Raw genomic sequence first — 18,085 nt, forward strand, 5'->3', positions numbered from 1 at the left:
CAGATGCAGCCAGACATACAGTTACATCCCGTTACAACCAGATGTGCAGTCAGAGCCATCCTCAGCTACAGCCACATGGAACTGCAACTGCTCCTTTTCACAGCCAAACACACAGTCACCCCCAACTACATCCGGATGCACAGTCGGAATCACCCCCAGTTACAGCTACAACTGGTGCAAGACACTGTCATTCCCAGCTACAGCCTGAGACACAGGTACAGCTAAAACCATTGCAGCTGCTCCTGGTCAGAACCACTCCCAGTCACACATAGTCACAATCAAATGCACAGTTACAACCAACCCTAGGTACAGCCTGTGGTAGTCACAAACTAACACATTCACAACTGCTCCAGATCACACAGTGCCTTCCAGATACAGCCTGAGACACAGTCATAACCACTCCTGGTTACAGCCTGTGACAGTCAAAACTACCGCAGGACACAGCCTGAGACACAAACACAGTCATGCACAGTTACAGCCTGAAACACAGGCATGACCTGACACCGTCACAAGTCCCTCCCCCCCCCCATCACAACTGGATGTGTAATCACAATTGTTCCAGGACACAGCTTGACATACAGTCAGTCCCTCCCAGGTACAGCCTGACCCACAGTCACAACCACTCCCAGATACAGCCATTACCTAACAATCGCAACTGTTTCTGGTCACAAATGCTCCAAGGCACAGACAAACCCATGGTCACAGTCATTCAAAACACTCCCCCCCCCGGTCAGTCACCCCCAGATACACCCTGAGAGACAGCCGCAGCCTAATGTACAACCATTCCAGGACACAGTCAGATGCACAGTCAGAATCACCCCTGGAAACAGCCAGATACACAATCACAACAACTTTTGGTCTCAGTCGGATGCCTAGTGACAGTGACCCCCAGATACACCCCTGAGAGACAGTTGCAGCCCAATGTACAACTGTGCCAGAACACAGCCAGACACACAGTCACCCCCAGCTACAGTTGGGGTCATCTCCAGCAACAGCTGGACACGGTCATAACCAGTCACCCCCCAGGTACAGCCAAAGTTGGGTCCAGCTACAACTGGATGCAGTCATAACAGCTCTCAATAACAGCCAGACACACAACACCCCCCTCCCAGGTAAAGCCAGACACAGTTGCAGGCCCCCCCATGCAGCTATAGCTGAATACACAGTCAGACCCCCCAGCTACAGTCAGATGCACAGTCGGGGGTGAGGAGGACCAGCTACAACCAGACACATGGTTGGGGGAGCCCCGGCTACAGCTGGATACACAGTCAGGAGGTGGGGGGGGGGGACCAGCTACAACTGGATGCATGATTGGAGGAGCCCCAGCTACAGCTGGACGCAAAGTCCACCTCTCTCCAGATATAGCCAGACACAGTCTGCACCCCTCTAGCTACAGCCAGATGCACAGTCGCACAGGAGTCAGGCGCAGTTGCCAGGAGCCCTTTATTAGGGGCAGGTACAACCAACCCTGTGACCCCCATTGCCAGGACAGCCGTGGGACCAGATGGCATTGCTCTTGGCCAGGGCAGCATCGAGGTCAAGCTCTTGGCCCTGCACCTGCAGCCCATGCAGGCAGCCCTGGAAAGGGCCCGGCCCTTCTGCTGCCTCTGGGGGGGGGGTCAGGGGTTAGAGGTTATGGACGGAGGACCCCTGTGTCCTGGGCTCCTGCCCCCCGCCGGAAAGCCCCACACCCATAGCCCAGCCCCTTCCCCCCGTACCACTGGCTGTTCCTCCCCCACCCCATGGGCCTGCCCTCACTCCCAATAGCCTCGTCCTCCCCCTAGTCCCGCCTCCATCTCTTATGCCCCTCCCCCAGTCCCATCGCCTCCCACTCCTTATGCCCCTCCCCCACCCTCATAGCCCCTCCCCCATAGCCCCTCCAACCAGAAGGAGAGGGGCATGGAGGGGATTTGGGGGCGGTCACTGGGTGGGCTTGCAGGTCCCAAGGAGGGGTGGGCATAGAGGGGCTGAGGAGGGTCCCAGAGGAGGACAGGAGGGGTGGGGGTCTCAGGGGGAAGTGAGGAGGGGCTGGGAGGTGGCAGGGCAGCTGGAGGGGGGTCTGGGAGGTCTCGGGGGCAGGGTGGGCTGGGGGTCCTGGGGGCATGGGGGGCCTTGAGAGGTCACAGAGGGGACAGGCAGGTCCTGAGGACTTTGGGGGTATCTGTGGGGGCAGGAAGGGGCTGGGGGAGTGGGGGGGCTGAGGGGTCACAGGGGGAGTTGGGGTCCCAGAGAGGGTCCCGGGGGGGCAGGGAGGGACTGGGTCCTGGAGAGGCTGTGGTCCCAGGGAGGGCCCTGGGGGGGCAGGGAGGGGCTGAGGGTCCTGGGGGTAGGGAGGGCCTGGGGGGTCCTGAGGGGTGTGGTTCCAGGGAGTTCTGTGGTGGCATGGAGGGGCGGAGGAGTCCCAGTGGGGTTGGGGGGTCCCACGGAGGTCTCAGGGGGGCAGGGAGGGGCTGAGGGTTCCAGGGGGGGTCGGGGTCCCTGGGGAGTCCCAATGGGGTGGGGTGGGGTCCCGGGGGGGCAGGGAGGGACTGAGCATTTGGAGGGGTCCCAGGCAGGTACCTGGCAGGGCCCCAAGGTGCAGGCGGCCGTGGGGGCTGGTCCAGGCAGTGCGGAGGCGCAAGGCAGGTGCAGCAAGGGGGGTGCAGGTGTGCTGGGCCCCGAGGCGCAGGCTGAGGCTGGCTGGCCCTACGTGCAGCCCCACAGCATCCACTGGGCAGGGGCAGCCCGGGGGCAGAGGCAGGCTCAGCTGCCCCCCCTGGTCCAGGCGCAATGTCAGGGCCTGGGGGACAGAAGAAGGGAGTCAGGAGACCCCTGAGCCTACCCCTAGGGCCCTCAGGGGAAGCATGACCCAAGCACAAGCATCCCCTAGTGAACAGGTCCCTCACACAAGTGCCCCTTGGTGAGCAGATCCCTCGTATGAGTGCTCCATAGTGAGCAGGTCCCTTGCACAAGTGACCTTGGGTGAGCGGGGCCTTGCACTAGAACCTCCATGGGAAGCATGGCCTTTGCACGAGTGCTCCCTGGTGAGTGGATCCCTCACACTAGCACCCCCTGGGGAGCCCGCCTCTTGCATGAGTGCCCCTGAGTGAGTGGATGCCTCACACAACTGCCCCCTGTGGGTGGGGGTTCCTTGTACAAGTGCTTCCTGGTGAGCCTGTGCCTCGCACGACTGCTCCCTAGTGAAGCACCCCACGGTGAGAGGGGACCCTCGCACAATTCCCTTCCCCTCCCCCACAGGAATGCCCCTGCCAGGTGCTTGTGCCCCAAGCTGATCCCTAAAACAAAGGCCCACCCTGCTTGCTCACGTGACCGGAGGGTGAGAGGCCCCTTGCACACACACTCACAGTGGGTGTCAGGGACAGGCTGAGCACCAGGCTGGTGTTGGCATCTGTGATGGCCAGGATGAGGCCGGTCTGGGAGGGGGCCCGGACCCCCAGCTCCACCACCAGCTCCCAGCCCCCCTCAGGGGCTGGGGGGTCGGGCACCAGATCTGGAGGGGTCAGAGCTGTTGCTGGGGGGCGGTCCCTGGGATAGAACCCATGTGTCCGGGACCCCCAGCCCAGTCCAGGGGAGGGAAGGTTCCCCCTGCACTGGGTGGGGGAGGGGAGTCCCGGACACCTGAGTCCCATGCCTACCTGCGGTTGTGAAGATGGCCCCTCCCCCTGCAAAGAAGCTGCCGGGGAGCAGGGTGCGGAAGCAGGGTTTGGGGGGACCCCCGGATGACCCCTGACCCCAGGCCACTGTCTGGTTCAGCCAATCCCAGCGCCGCATGCAACCGTCCATGGCGGGGTCCAGCTAGGGGGGGCGGGAGATGCAAAAGGGGTGAGGCTGGGCCCTGATACCACCCCCCAGCCAGGAATCCAACCCCAAAACCCCTGCTCAGAGCTGGAGGGAACCCAGGTGTCTGGACCCCCATCTCCCCAACCCCCCAAGTGTCCAGACCCCCCCAGCTCCCCAGAACCTGGCTGTCCAGGCCCCCAGCCCCCCAGGTGTCCAGACCCCCCAGCCCCCAGAACCCATGTGTCTGGGGCACCAGGCTCACCGGGTCGAGCAGGCGGGTGGGGGGCCACAGGAGCCCCCCCGGGGCAATGCGCATGGTGGGCAGAGGGTGGCGGGCCAGGGGGGCAGCCACGTGGCGCAGGGTGAGTGCAGGGGCCCCGTCCAGCTCCAGCAGCACCGCGTGGCCCTCGCTGCTCACTGACAGCTGAGGGGGCATGGGGGGGAGTGTCACTGCCATGGGACCCTGGTGTCCGGGAACCACAGAGGTGGGTGGTCTGGGCTAGTCATCCCACAGACCCCCCACCCCACCCCAGGGCCCCATGGATGCTGTGGAGACTGAGGGTCTTGGTCTGGTCACCCCAGAGATAGGGGACCCCAGACCCATGGACCTGGTTGCCATGGAGACAGAGGGTCTCAATCTAGTCACCATAGTGGGGGGGTAGGACTGGTTGCCCCAGAGACTGGGGGGACTGGTCACCCTAGAGATGGAGGCCTCCAGGGCCAAGGGCTGGATTGCCAGGGAGACTGGGGGTCCTGGCCTGGTTACCCCAGAGACCACGGACCCCAGGGCCATACCGGGAGGGAGACTGGTTGCCATGGGTACCAGAGGTCTCGGCCCAATCACCCCAGAAGGGTCCAGGCCCCCCGGGGGCAGGACTGCAGGCGTCCGGGCATACCCGGTGCCAGCGGCCATCGTCCAGCCGGGGCCCAGCAGCCGCGCTGAGGTTGGTGACACTGTTCTGCAGCTGCACCTCGAGCTGCCCCCGCCGCAGGCCCAGCACGAACCAGTCGCCGCCGCCGGTGTCACCAGAGAAGATGGGGCCCTCGGCGTCCCGCGTGCGGAACTCGAACGACGACGTGGCACTGGAGGGGCGCGGGGATGGACCCGGGCGTCCGGGATCCTAGACCCCTGGTCTGACCCCCCAGGGCCCTCCCAGAGCTGGGGGGACCCAGGCGTGCGGGCTCCCAGCGCCCCCCGCCTCCCCCCGACCCCTCCCAGAGCTGGGGGGACCCAGGCGTGCGGGCTCCCAGCACCCCCTGCCCCCCCCGTCTGACCTCCCACACCCCTCCCAGAGCTGGGGGGACCCAGGCATGCAGGCTCCCAGCCCACCCCCCCAGACTTGAACGGGACCCTGGTGCCCGGGCGCACCTGGTGACAGTGCTCAGGTCGATGTGGATGACCCCCGTAGGGGTGAGGCTGCCCCAGCGGACACCCAAGTTCACAGCCTCGGGGTCTCCCTGAGGCGCCTGGAAGAGCAGGGCGTCCTGGGAGCCGGGAGGGAAGAGGGGCAAGGGTGAACACAGGTGTCTGGGTGCAGTGCCCTGAGTGGCCACTGGGGGTCACTGCTGCTCCGTAGGGGGTATATATGTGCGCACACACGCACTCATACACACACTCGCACACACACTCACCTATGTGTGCACAGATGTGCACACACACACAGATACATGGTCATCTACTTGTATGTACGCACACACACTGATATACACACTCACCTACACACGCAGAATGATATACACTCACCTACCCATACACACACACACATATGTACATGCTCACCTACGCATACAAATATACAGATCCTCTCACACCCTCTTCACACACACACACACATACACACACACACATCACAGTGGGACACACACCCACAGGGGGACATACCCCCCTCACAACCAGACAGATACATAGAGATGTAGCTACAGCAGCACTCACTCACTCACACCTGCTTCACACAAATTGCAGCCAAGCACACACACACACACACACCGCCTCCTGTACACACTCACATCCAGACACAACTGTAGCCACAGCCACTCACACGCCCTTCACACCTGCCCCCCCCCAGTGGGACACACACATAGGGGGCTACACCAACACTCACTCACAAGCCCCCTTCACACACACACACACACACACACACACACACAGTGGAACATACAACCAGATGGATACAGAAACACAGTGCTGCACCAACATTCACTCACACCCTTATTCACCCCCCCCGTGAAAGACACAACTTGGCACATGCAGAGCTACACCAATGTTCACTCACACCCCCTTCACACACACATGCACACAAACACACACAGATCACAGCCTGACACACACAGGCAAACATCACAGTGGGACACCCCACCCCCACAACCAGATGGACACATACTGCCCCCCGCCACAACTAGACACAAGGATGTAAGAACACACACACACATGGAGCTATATCCCAACACTCACCCCCCTCCACGTGCACACACACACAGACCGCCCCTTCCCATACACACTCACCTATACACACACACAGCTGCACCCACACCTGCTCACACCCTCTTCACACACACACACACACACACACACACACACACACACAGAGCCCAGGTATCACCCTCCCCAGCACCAACAGCTGCTCACAACCCCCCTTTGCACCCCAGAAACACACGCACCCCGCAGGGGCACTAAGGACCCCCCCTACCCCCCCAGGGCCTGTAGTTAGGCCAAGACCAGCCCTAGAGTAGGGCCCACACTGACTGTCCTCTATAGGGGGGCAGAAAGCAGTGGGTGGGGGAAATTACCCCCCCACCCCACCCGACCCCCTGAGGTAGCTAGGCCTGCCCCACCACCTTAGTACCCCCGGGGAGGCTTTAATTGCCCCTGTACCCCCCATCTACCCCCCCCTCCAAGGAATTGGGGGGGCAATTCTTTTTGCTCCCTGGGGCATATAGGCCCATCTGCCCCCCCTTCCCCCCCTCTACCCCCCCCGCCTGCTCACCTGGGAAGGGTCCCCTGCCACGGGGAGGGGCAGGAGCAACAGCAGGAGGGTGGCAGGCAGGGCCATGGTCCCTGTGCGAGCCCCTCGCACACTTGTGCTCTCACAAGGGGGCACAGGGAGGCGGGGGCATTGACTTTGGCCAGGGGGTTAAAGGTCAAGGGTGGTGGTGAGGGGGGAAACGAGAGGCCGTTGGCCCTGACTGGTAGGGGGTGCGGGGGGCACGGAGACAGACAGACACACACACACGGGTGCCCTCGCATGTGGATGCATGTGACAGCACATCCAGGTGTGTGTCCTGACATGCCTGTGTGCCCAGAAATGCACAGGGCCCCACAGCTCTCCAAGCATGAGTGTGCACACACACACACACATACATGTGTGCAAACTCAGCACAACCCAGAGCCCAACTGCACACATGTGCGAAACAGGCTGGTGCAGACAGACATGTGCACATGTGGGGGCACCCTGCAGCTTGCACACATGTGTGCACGCACACACACCCACACATGGCCAGACACATGCACATGTGCAGATATTCCCAGACACATGCATGCACATGTGCACACACATACACACGTATATTGTGTGCATATTAGACTGTGCTGGAAGTTCCTGGGCCATATTGGGCTATAGTGGGCCACACTGGGGCATATTGGGCCATATTGGGGTGTACTGGGTTGTGCTGAGGCATATTACATCATACTGGGGCACACAGGGCCATATTGGGGCATATAGGGCCATCCTGGGTCATACAAGAACATATGGGGCAATACTGGGCCATACTGGGGCTGCAGAGCCATACTGGGGCATATGGGGCCATGCTGGAGAATACAGGGCCATACAGGGCTATACTGGGCCATGCAGAGCCATACTGGGGCATATAGGGCCATATTGGGGGCTATGAAGACGGGGGAGCACCAGGTCATACTGGGCCAGGCCAGGACCTGCCCACGCTGGGGAATAACCATTGCAGAGCCCAGCACCCCCTCATGGCATCTACTCCCCACCCCCAAGGGCCGGGGGGGCAGGGTGCCAGGCTGGTGCCACTGGGACACAGACCAAGGCCGGGGGTCAGTGCCCCCAGATGGGGCAGAGATTGGAGACACGGGGGAAGGGAGGCAAAAGTCCAGTGTCTGCCCCAGGATGGCCTGGAAGGGGAGGAGCAGGGGGTAGATGAAGGCCGGGGGGGGGTCACTTGGGGATCTGGGAGTGTCACTGTGAGGGTGGGGGTTACTGAGGGGTGAGATGGGGGCAGAGGCTGGGGTAGGGAGCAGGAGAGAGGTTTTCTCATTTACACCCACCAAAGACCCCCCCGCCCCAATTCAGCCTCATCTACCTCTTGTTATACCCACCCATAACCCTCCCCAGACCCAGCTGCATCCACCTCCCATTACACCCCGCCTCCCCCCGCCCCCAAGACGCACACACTACACACACTGCTGCCGAAAGATAAATACTGTATTTTCTCTACAGGGCGACAAGAAGGGGGGGGGGGGGGGGTTCCTCTGGTATTTTTTTTATCCACACACTGAGAACAAAGAGACCGAAAAAAGCGGCTTGGACAGATGGGGAAAAGGGTGGGTTTTTTTTTTCTTTTTTTTGCCCGGTTTTGGCTTTTTTCACCCCATTTTCCTGACATCACTAAAGTGCTCTAGACCGGAGGTGCAGGGGGGGATTGGGGCCGGGGGGGGGACGCGATACATTCAGTAGCTGAGCGCCCGCTGAGAAGTCAGTGCCAAAGTGCAAAAGTCCTTACAGCTATGTACATAGTCAGGACCCCCCACCCCAAAAAGCTGGACCCCCCCCCCCCCCCGGGGTGAGGAGTGGGGCCAGCAACCTCCTCTGAATGCCTTTGGTGCTCTCTGCAAACCTCCCCACCCTGTTGGATGGGTGTTGGGCCTCCGTTATATGCAGCCGTGTGCTACCCCAGAGCTGGGAGCATCTGGATGGTGGGAACGGGGTCATGTGCAGCCAGAGCCCACCCCAGAGCTGGCTGCTGGGTGTGGAGGGGGAGGTTGTTATATGCCACCCTGAGCTACCCCAGAGCTGGGTGCATCTAGGTGCTGGAAGGGGTTGTTATACGCAACTGTGTGGTACCCCAGAGCTGGGGCATCTGGGTGTTCAGGAGGGGTATGTTATATGCAGCCAGGGCCCACTCAAGAGCTGGTGGCAGCTTGGTGCTTGGTAGAGGGTTGTTATATGTAGCCATGTGCTACCCCAGAGCTAGGTGCTTCTGGATGGTGGGAAAGGGGTTATATGCAGCCATGAGCTACCTCAGAGCTGGGTGCATCTAGGTGCTGAAGGGGGTTGTTATATGCAGTTATGTGCTACCCCAGAGCTGGGCAAATCTGGGTACTGAGCAAGGGAGGGTGGGGGGTGTGTTCTATGCAGCCATGTCCTACCCCAGAGGTGGCTGCATCTGAGTGCAGAGGTGCGGGGTGGGGCGGGATGTTCTATACAGCTGGGAGCCACCCCAGAGTTGGCCACGCTGCATTACTGGCAGGTATGTTATAGTTAGCTGTGGCCCACCCCAGAGCTGGCTGCATCTGGGTATAGGGGAGTCTGTTATATGCAATGTGCTACCCCAGAAGTGGCTGCATCTCAGTACCTAGAGAGAAGGGGGGGTCCCTACACCTAGCTAAGAAAGGTGGTCCTGTTTTTTGCAGCCAGTCTTACCCCAGAGGCAGCTGCATATGGGCACCAGGTTCGTATAGAGGAGGAGGTGTTATATGCAGCCAGTCTTACCCCAGAGTCAGCTGCTCTGGACACTGGGTGTGTATGGAGGGGGGTATGTTATATGCAGCTGTGTCCTACCCCAGAACTGGCTGCATCTGGGTGCTGGATGCAGGGGCAGGTCCCCTGTTATATGCTGCTGTGCCCCACCCCATAGGTGGCTGCATCTTGTACTGGAAGGGGGAGGGGGGCACATCCCTGTTACACCCCAGGTGTGTCCCACCCCAGAGGTGGCTGCATCTCAGCCTCTGGAGATGAGCCCCCTCCCTCCCAGCAAGGGCTGCTGGGATGCCAAACACAGAAGCGGGGGGGGGGGGGGCCTGGAATGTCCATTGAAAAGCCACGTGGGAAGGGCTGGGGTTGCATGGGTGCTGTAGTGCGGGGGGGGGGGGATGCTACTGCACTGCGTGGAGCCTGGGGCTGGCACTGCAGGACCCTTCTGGAAGCTGCAGTGCAAAGTGCTGCTGCAATACAGGGGGGGGGGTGTCCCATTGCACTGGCTGGAGATGGGGCTGCAATGCAATGCTGCATGGGGGGGTGCATTGCTGCAGTGAGGGGGTGTGGCTACATTGCGGTGCACTGCTGCAGTGGAGGAAGCCTGGGGACACTGCAAAGCAGTGTAGTGGGGAGGGGCTTCCATTGCAGTGTGTGGCATGAGGTGGGTGGGGGGCTGCACTGGGGGGAGGGCGTTGCAGCAGGCCCTGCAGTACACAGGGAGATTAGCCCCTGCAGTGCACTGCAGGGCAGGGTAGCAGGTGTGTGCATTTGTGCGTGCGGGGGCTGGGGTGTCCGATGCAGTGTATGGGAACCTTGGGTCCTGCAATGCACTGCAAGGCCCCTGGGCCCCAGCTCAGAAGATGGGCAGATAAGGCTGCAGCTGCACCCAGGGTTTGCATTGCAAGGTGTGGGGCGGGTGCGGAATGTCCACTGCAAACATGCCAGGCGGATCCACAATACAGTGCTGTGAACACTGGAAACTGCAGTACTGGGGGGGGGGGATCCTGGACCCACGTGCATGGTGTGCCGGGGGGGGGGGGATGATGACACACCGCAATTCAACTTTGCAGACTGGCACACTGCAATACTGCAATGGGAAGGGGCATCACTGTAGGCACAGAGCACCATTGCAGGTGGGAGGGGGGGTTATACACTGCAACACAGCAAGCGGAGGTGTGCTGCGCTACAGTGCCAGGAGCACACTACAGCCAAGGGACAGGCTGCAATTAAGTGTACTGCAAGGGCGGGGGGGGCACACTGCAGAGGTGCCACGCACTGCCTCGCTGCAGGGACACACAGACACACACACCACAATGCACTGGCATACACTGGAAGGAGGGGCAATGCACCATCTCGCCTCCTGCTTGCTGCAGTGATGACACTGTGGTGGGCAGTCACTGCAACACACTGCAGCTCCCTGCAGTATGGGTGTGCGCGTGTGTGTGGACACTGCAGCTGACTGCACCCCAGCACACACTGCAAGGAGCCAACAGCAGCCCAGCAAGGGGTCCTGCAGTGATGGGTGGGGGTGGAGGGATGGGATACACTGCTGTGAGGCACCGTAATGGGGGTAGTTCACAGCAACACAACAGCAAGAGGTGCTCCAAACTGCAGCTGGGGGGGGGTGTGCAATATATTGTAGTGCACTGCAACAATGGGCAGGCACCTCACTACACTGCAGCAGTGGTGGGGCACTGCAGTGGGCTTGATACACTGCACTGGGGGTGGAGCGCTGCATCCCAGCTGGGTGGGGGACAGGGTTACATTGCATCGCTGTACACTGCATTGCATCCCAGGGCCCAGCAGTGGAGGGGGGGGGGGTTGCAGTGTGACACATCACTGCACAGTGGGGAGGGGGTGCAACACTACAGTGGGAAAGGGTGCAACATAACCCAACATTGCAAGGGGGCGGGGGGTTGTGTTGCAATGCCCCACTGGGGCACTGCGCCCCATCACTCCTGCAAGGAGTGCTGCAGTGCCTCACTGCAGCATAAGGGGGGCACTGCTGCAATGCACCACTGCAAATGGTGGGGGGGGGGAGGGCACTGCAGCCAAAGGGCTCTGCAACATCACAGTGGCAGAGGGCTACACACTGAATTGCCTCACCACAGCAGAAGACGTCACTGTGGCCAGGGGTGGGGGATGTATTGCTGCAGTGGGGGAGGCACTGCAATGCCACACTACAGCATGCCCCCCCCTCACTGCGATGCCACATTGCGGGGGAGGGAGGGGGCACACTGCAGCAGGCGGGCGCCTGACAATGCCTCACTGCAGCAAGGGAGTTCACTGCACTGCTGCACTGCTGCAAGAGGCTGCACTGCAAGGCAAAACTGCAGCACAGAGGGAGGGATGCACTGCAGTTGGATGCAGTGGGGGGAGTTGCCCCCCCATGCCGGGGAACACCCCCCACAAAGTCCCAGCAGGGAAGTGGAAGCCCCTGGGTTCAGTCCAGGCCCCACTGCCTGTGCTTCTTGCCCTCCCCCGCTGGCTGGGAACCTGGGGGAGTGACCAATGAGGGTGAAGGCATGCCCTTCAAGCTGTGCCCCTACATGACTCCCCCACCATTTCATCCTATTGCAAGCCCCTTCCCCCAGGCTGTGGGGGGAAGAGCAACTGGGCCATACTGGGAATCTGTAGTGCAAACTGGGAGCTCAAGCACAGCCCGCCCCCTCCTCCTTACCCCGGCTTGGTCCCTCTTGGGGGGAGGGGGTGTCTCTGTCTTGGGGTGGGAGCTGTCAATCACAGCCAGGGGGAGGAGCTCTTGGGGGGTTCCCTCATCCTATCCTCATTTGCTCATGGGGTCCCCTCCATCTAAGCTCCACCCACCTCCTGTACCCCTAGAGATTAGCCCCAAGCTCCGGCATCCTCTGGCCTGATCCCGGGGTCCCCCTGGACTCCCTAGATCTCACCTCCACCCCCCCTGGGACTCCCATGATCTCAGATCTTCCCCCCTGAATCCCCTCTAGATCTCACCTACACCCCTATACCCCTTTGGGACCCCTAGATCAGATCTGGCCCCCTGGATATCCCTAGATCTCAAATCCACCCCCCTGACCCTAGATCTCACCTCTACACTCTGGGACCCCCTAGATCTCAGATCCACCCCCTGCACCCTCAGCTTTCTGCTCTGGGGCAGTGGAGGGGACCCCCCACCGCCTTCTACCCTCCCACCTCCACCAGATCACAGGACATTCCCCTTTTTCAAGCGCTCAGGGGCAGGGGGATCCCCCCGGACGCCTCGGGGGGCTCCAGCTGCAGCACTGCCCCCTCCCGCCCCAGCTCCCCCAGTGCCGGGCGCCCCCGCGTCCTCGCCCCCGCCACGGCAGGGGTTGACAGCGGCATAGCCAAAGACACCAGGGAGGAAGGGCAGGGCCGGGCGCTTGTCGTCAGGCAGGACCATGTTCAAGGCCACGGGCAAGGTGAAGTTGTAGGGGTAGGCGGCCAGCAAGGGGTGCCCGTACATGAGCGGGTACGGCTCGGGATAGAAGCTCACCTTGCCCTCCCCCCCGGTGCCCGCAGGGACTCTGTCACCCCCCCCGGCTTTGCCCCCAGCCCCGAACTGGATGGCGCTGGGGTAGGCCACGTAGGCAGCCTTGTCCTCCCGGCCCCGAGCCAGCAGCGGGAGCGGGGCTTCTTGCGCAGGGTACCGATCTTCCTCCTCCTCCTCCTCGTCCTCCTCTGCCGGCTTGGGTGCCGGCCCGGTGTGGGAGATGACGGGGTCCTGGAGGGACGCGGCCCGGCTAGTGCTGGCTGGTGGCTCTGGGGCAGGCGGCACAGCCAATGCCGGCAGCTCTGGGGTGGGCGACGCAGTGGGTGCGGGGGCCAGGCCCAGGGCTGGGGGGCCTGCAGGTGCTGGCTCCCCGCTGGACGATGACACCTGCATCTCCTGGGTGGTCTCCTCCTTGATATCGGCTGGCGGTGCTGGTGCCGGGGGGGGCGGTGCTGACGCCAGCGGCTCGGGCTTTTTGGAGTAGGCAATGACGGAGGCCGGGGTAGGTGGCGCGGCGTCGCGGGGCTCACCCTCATGCCGCTTCATGTGGCGACTGAGGGCAGCCGCCGTCTTGCACACCTTGGCGCAGTGCCCGCACGTGAACTTGACCGAGGGCTTGCGGCCCACGCGGGGAGCTGGGGCCAGGGCAGGTGCGGGGGCGTCCTTGTCCCCACTGCCGGGGGGGCGTCCATGGACCCGCTCGTGCTTCCTCAGCTTCTTGAGGGCTGAGAAGCGCTTGCCGCAAGCCCCACACGCGTGCTTCCACTCGCTGCCGCCCCCCCGCACCGCCTTGTGAGGCACAGAGGCCATCTTGGTGGCCATCTTGGGGTCCTCGGTTGCTGCCTCCTCCTCTTCCTCACCCACCTCGGGCTCCCCCCGCTTCATCCACCGCAGCGAGCGCAGCTTGCGGCGCCACCGCGATGACTTCTTCACCTTGGGGACACCAGCGCCAGCCCCGCTGCCCCCTTTGCGTTTGGGCTTGTAGCTGTAGTAAGGCCGCCACAGCTGGTCTTCAGCATCCCGATCGCTGTCCTCATCGCCACTCTCATTGGCATAGCCACGGGCTGGTGCCTCCAAGCGGGCGGCGGCACGGGGGGCTTTGTCCAACCGGAGGTCGGTCTCCGAGATGCGCCGCTTGACAATGGCTTCCTCCCCAATGCGCACCGTGATCTGGCACAGCGGTGCAGCACGGCTCTCTGAGGCTGCCCCCACATAGGCTGGCTTGGCCATGTACGTCATGGTCCGGCCAGGCCGGGGGCCAGAGCCCCGCGCCTTGCGCTGCTCTTCGGCCTCTTCCCCAGCTTCCTCGGCTGCCTTCTGGGCCTGGATGTAGTCCCTCAGCACCTGCTTCTTGATGGGCTTCACTGCAGCCGGCGCTGAGGCTGGCTCAGGCAGGAAGGCCGGCTCAGGCGGCTTGGTGTTGTAAGTGATGACGGACGGGGCCTGGGCACCGCCAGCCGGAGCCACCGACGTGCTGTGCACAATGACGGAGGGTGCTGGGTGCCCATAGGCGATGACGCTGGGGACGTCTGGGCCTCGCCGCGTGTCCTCGGGCACCAGCGGGGTGTCTTCCGGTGGCCCAGCTTGCTCAGCAGCTGGCGGCAGAAGGAACCGCTCGGCTTCAGTGCCTTCAGTGCCACTGAACACATCAGCCTGGTTCTCGGCCAGCCCCAAGGGCAGGGGCCGGGAGGGCAGCAGGAGGGCATCTGACACCAGCCCCTGGCTGTAGGTCTTGTAGGGCCGCTTCTGGGACCGCATGGGCAGCAGGCGGTAGAGCTTGAGGGCATTGAGCTTGGGCTTGTAGCCGCCATTGGGGGTCTTCTCGGAGGAGATGAGCCCCGGGTTGATGCCATGGAAGGCCTTCTGGTGGGTCTTCAGATTGTAGTAGGTGACGAAGGTCTCCCAGCAGAAGATGCACTGGTAGCGACGCTCGCCGGTGTGCCACACCTCGTGCTTGGTGCGGTACTCAGCCAGGGCGAAGACCTTATCGCAGTAGCGGCAGGGGTACTTCCGCCGCCACGAGTGGACGTTGGAGTGGCGCTTGAGGCTGGACAGGGTCATGTAGGACCTCTCACACACGGTGCAGAAGTAGATGAGGTGCCCATCCACCACCTTCACAAAGTGGTCCTGGTCGTAGTCCAACCGGGCCAGACCCCGAGACCGGAAGAGGAGGCTTTTCTTGGAAGACGCTGGCTTAGGGGAGGAAGGCGGTGGTGGTGGTGGCGCTGGAGGCACTGGCTCGGCAGCAGCTTCCTCAGTCTCCCGCTCGTCTTCCTCAGTCGCTTCCTTGCAGAGGACTTCATGCGTCTGCAGGCGCTTGACATGGATGAAGCTCTTCCCACAGTGGCGGCAGGAGAGGGACCGCCGGGCCCGGTGCAGCTTGGCATGGAGCCCCAGGGCGGCTGAGGTGGTGAAGGACCGGCTGCAGAGCCCGCAAGGGTAGGCCCCGTGTGGCGCCGGGGAGGCTGGGGCAGGCGGCGGGTCCAAAGCCGCCCCACTCGGGGGCTCCCAGACGGCCGGCAGCAGGGCTCTAGTTGGCTCGGGCGGTCCTGTGCTGAGGGCGTAGAGGATCTTGGCCGTCTCGGCATCACCCTCGGGGGGCTCAGCTAAGCGGGACGGGCACGTCAGGTCCACAGGGGAGGAGCAGGAGCGGGTGGAAGACACGGAGTCGGCACCAGTGCCGTCGGGGCTCCAGCCGGCCCCACTCATGTCCCGTGGTGGGTCCAGGTCCTCCAGGCAGGAGATGCCCAGGCGGCGTCCCACGGCCCCGATCTCCTTGGCAGCTGCGGGGCTGGGCACGGAGAGGCGGGAGTTGTAGATGAAGTTGAGGACGTCAGAGAAGACGCCGGCCTGGATGTCGGGGAGCTCCAGGACCTGGCCCGGCTGGCGCCCGGCTGGCTCCTCGCTCAGCACCTCCTTGAAGTAGGGGCTGGAGGCGGCCAAGACGTTCTTGTGAGCCTTGAACTTGGTGTCCTCAGCAATGATGGTGACGTCACAGAACTGTCCACGCAGGCGCTGCTCGTTCAGCTGCACCAGCAGGGAACTGGGGTGCCCGGCGTCCGCGACCTCCACGACGGGAGCCATGGTGATGCCACAGAGCTGTGGAGGGGAGGCGAGGGGAACAGGGGTGAGGGCGCAGAGCCTGAATGCCTGGGTTCATCCCCGCTCATGGGCTGGGAGGTTGAGGTCGGGGGGAGCCCGGACGCCTGGGTCCCATCACAACTCTGGGAGAGGGGCTCTGGAGAGTGAGACCAGGGTGGAAGGGACAAGAGCTGATGCCCAGACACTGGGTCCTATCCCAGGTCTGGGGGGAAGGGGTTGGGATCTGGTATATTGGAGGGTGGAAACCTGCACACCTGGGTTCTATTTTGGGGGGCGGGGACTGGGACTGGGTTGTACCCCAACTCTGGGGCAGTCAGTCAGATCAGGCTTGTGGGGGATCGGGGTTGTCTTCGCTGCCACGGAGGGCAGAGACCAGGGGTCATGCTTACTGCCATGTAGGCCGAGACCACAGGCTGAGTGCTTGGGGGCCAGACCCCAGGGTCTGGGGGCTACAGTCAGCATCAGCCAGGCACAGGGAGAGGGTCTCAGCTGTCCCAACCTACCCCAATTGCAATCAAGGGTTCAACACAACTCAGGGGTATCAGAGCTGGAGGCCATGTTTCCAGGAGCGTCACAGCACTGATAACTGTCCCTCCCAGTCGGACTCTAAGGGGTTGTTGTCACAAGGCCCAGGGGTGTCAATCAGACCCGGCCGACAGCCCTGATGAGGTTGTGCACAGGGACAGGGACACACATACACACATGCACCTGTAGAAACACACACGCATACTGCACGCCGGGCGTTGGCAGCACAGCCACTTGGGCACTCTAAGGGGTTAATTGTTGCAGTGGGGCAGAGTTAGCGTGAGTCCTGCTACCCCCGAGACCCCTGGGGCTGGATGTGTGTATGGGGGGGAGGAACAACACCCTGCTTCCCCCCCGACTCCCCTCCCCCACCCCCAGCTCCGTCTGGGAGCCATTTTGCAAGTGGGTGTTCCCAGCTGGCAGCTAAAATGGCTGAAGGAAGTCGAGGCCCGTGCCAGCCGGGATTAGCACGGTTGCACCGCTCCCCGTCCCCATGCCCCCCCAGGGAGTGCCGTTTGCCTCTTGAGCCTGGGGAAGGTAACTTGGGGGGGGGGGAGATAGGCCCAGCCCCCCCCCTCCCCCCCGAAGCAGCCTGGCATGGCGGGGGGGGAGTTATATGGGCATTGTGTCTGGGGGGTTAATACTGTATGGGGGGGCTCAAAAATGGGGGGGGTCCCCCCACCCCACACTGGTCCTGTTGCATTCACCCCTTCCTGGCTGGGCTGGGGGAGCAGGGGACAACCCCCCCAATGGGGGGGGGGGCATGGGGAGGGGGGCATTTGTGGAGGGGGCAGGACAACTGTAGGAGAACAAGTGGAAGGAGGGGTTGCTATGGTAATGGCTCCGGATGGCAGCACTGGGGGGAGCGGGCTGTAGGCACTGGGGGTGTAGCTCCAAAGGGATTTATTAGGATCAACTACCCAACCAGGATCCTGAAGGGGTAAATGAAGATTTGAGGGGGGGGTCATATCCAAGCCCCTCCTCCAATTTTGGGGTCCTCCTCAGATGTCTTCATATCCCATCCCCCCACCCCCCGCCAGGACCCCCAAGATCAGGCCCAGCGCCACCTGGAGGAGAAAGCGAGTTTGTGGGGTCTCAGCCTCATTGTGGCTGTTGTGGGGACTAGGGTTGCCACAGACACAGGACGGAAGGTTCTGGAAGGGCCTGAGGGCCATTCTAGGCCTAGCCTGGCCCGGTGTTGCCGTGGAGACCCGCAGGGCAGGTTCTAGAACACCCTGGAGGGACGGTGTGGGCCCAGCCTGGCATCAGCATGGCAACGGGACCAAAAGGTTCCGGAATGGCCCATGGGGGTTCAACACCTGGCCACTGTCACCATGGAGCCCCACAGAGAAAGTTCTAGAAGGGCCTAGGATGGGGTTAGGCCCAATTGATGTCATCATGGAGACCCAGGGAAGGTTCTAGAAGGTTGTTCCAGACTCAACCCTCAACAGAAGGTTCTAGAAAGGCTCGGGAG

General features: G+C 62.4%; 2 protein-coding genes across 8 annotated transcripts in view; both read right to left on the bottom strand.

Moving 5' to 3' along the window:
* Positions 1-1,426: 1,426 nt before the first annotated feature.
* SHBG (sex hormone binding globulin) lies at positions 1,427-8,015 on the bottom strand. 3 transcript variants are annotated; one of them, XM_059717884.1, is made up of 8 exons: positions 6,765-8,008; positions 5,150-5,265; positions 4,677-4,863; positions 4,043-4,204; positions 3,636-3,795; positions 3,345-3,490; positions 2,560-2,779; positions 1,427-1,607 (listed from the first exon to the last, which is right to left on the bottom strand). In XM_059717884.1, exons 1-8 carry the CDS (start codon positions 6,828-6,830, stop codon positions 1,447-1,449), a joined length of 1,218 nt encoding a protein of 405 aa, XP_059573867.1. In that variant the 5' UTR covers positions 6,831-8,008; the 3' UTR covers positions 1,427-1,446. The 3 variants fall into 3 exon arrangements, with proteins under 3 accessions (XP_059573867.1, XP_059573869.1, XP_059573868.1); XM_059717886.1 differs by lacking the exon at positions 3,345-3,490 and having other exon boundaries at positions 6,765-8,015; XM_059717885.1 differs by lacking the exon at positions 4,043-4,204 and having other exon boundaries at positions 6,765-8,006.
* A 189-nt stretch (positions 8,016-8,204) lies between these two features.
* ZBTB4 (zinc finger and BTB domain containing 4) overlaps positions 8,205-18,085 on the bottom strand; it is a 29,375-nt gene continuing 19,494 nt past the window's right edge. For all 5 annotated transcript variants that reach the window (XM_059717827.1, XM_019495563.2, XM_019495560.2 and 2 more), the window contains one exon: positions 8,205-16,083. In XM_059717827.1, coding sequence (XP_059573810.1) covers positions 12,676-16,068 — 3,393 coding nt within the window. In that variant the 5' untranslated portion in view covers positions 16,069-16,083 and the 3' untranslated portion in view covers positions 8,205-12,675. The remainder of the gene's footprint in view (positions 16,084-18,085) is intronic.

This window comes from Alligator mississippiensis, chromosome 15 (genome assembly GCF_030867095.1).
Source record: "Alligator mississippiensis isolate rAllMis1 chromosome 15, rAllMis1, whole genome shotgun sequence".
NCBI lineage: Eukaryota > Metazoa > Chordata > Crocodylia > Alligatoridae > Alligator > Alligator mississippiensis.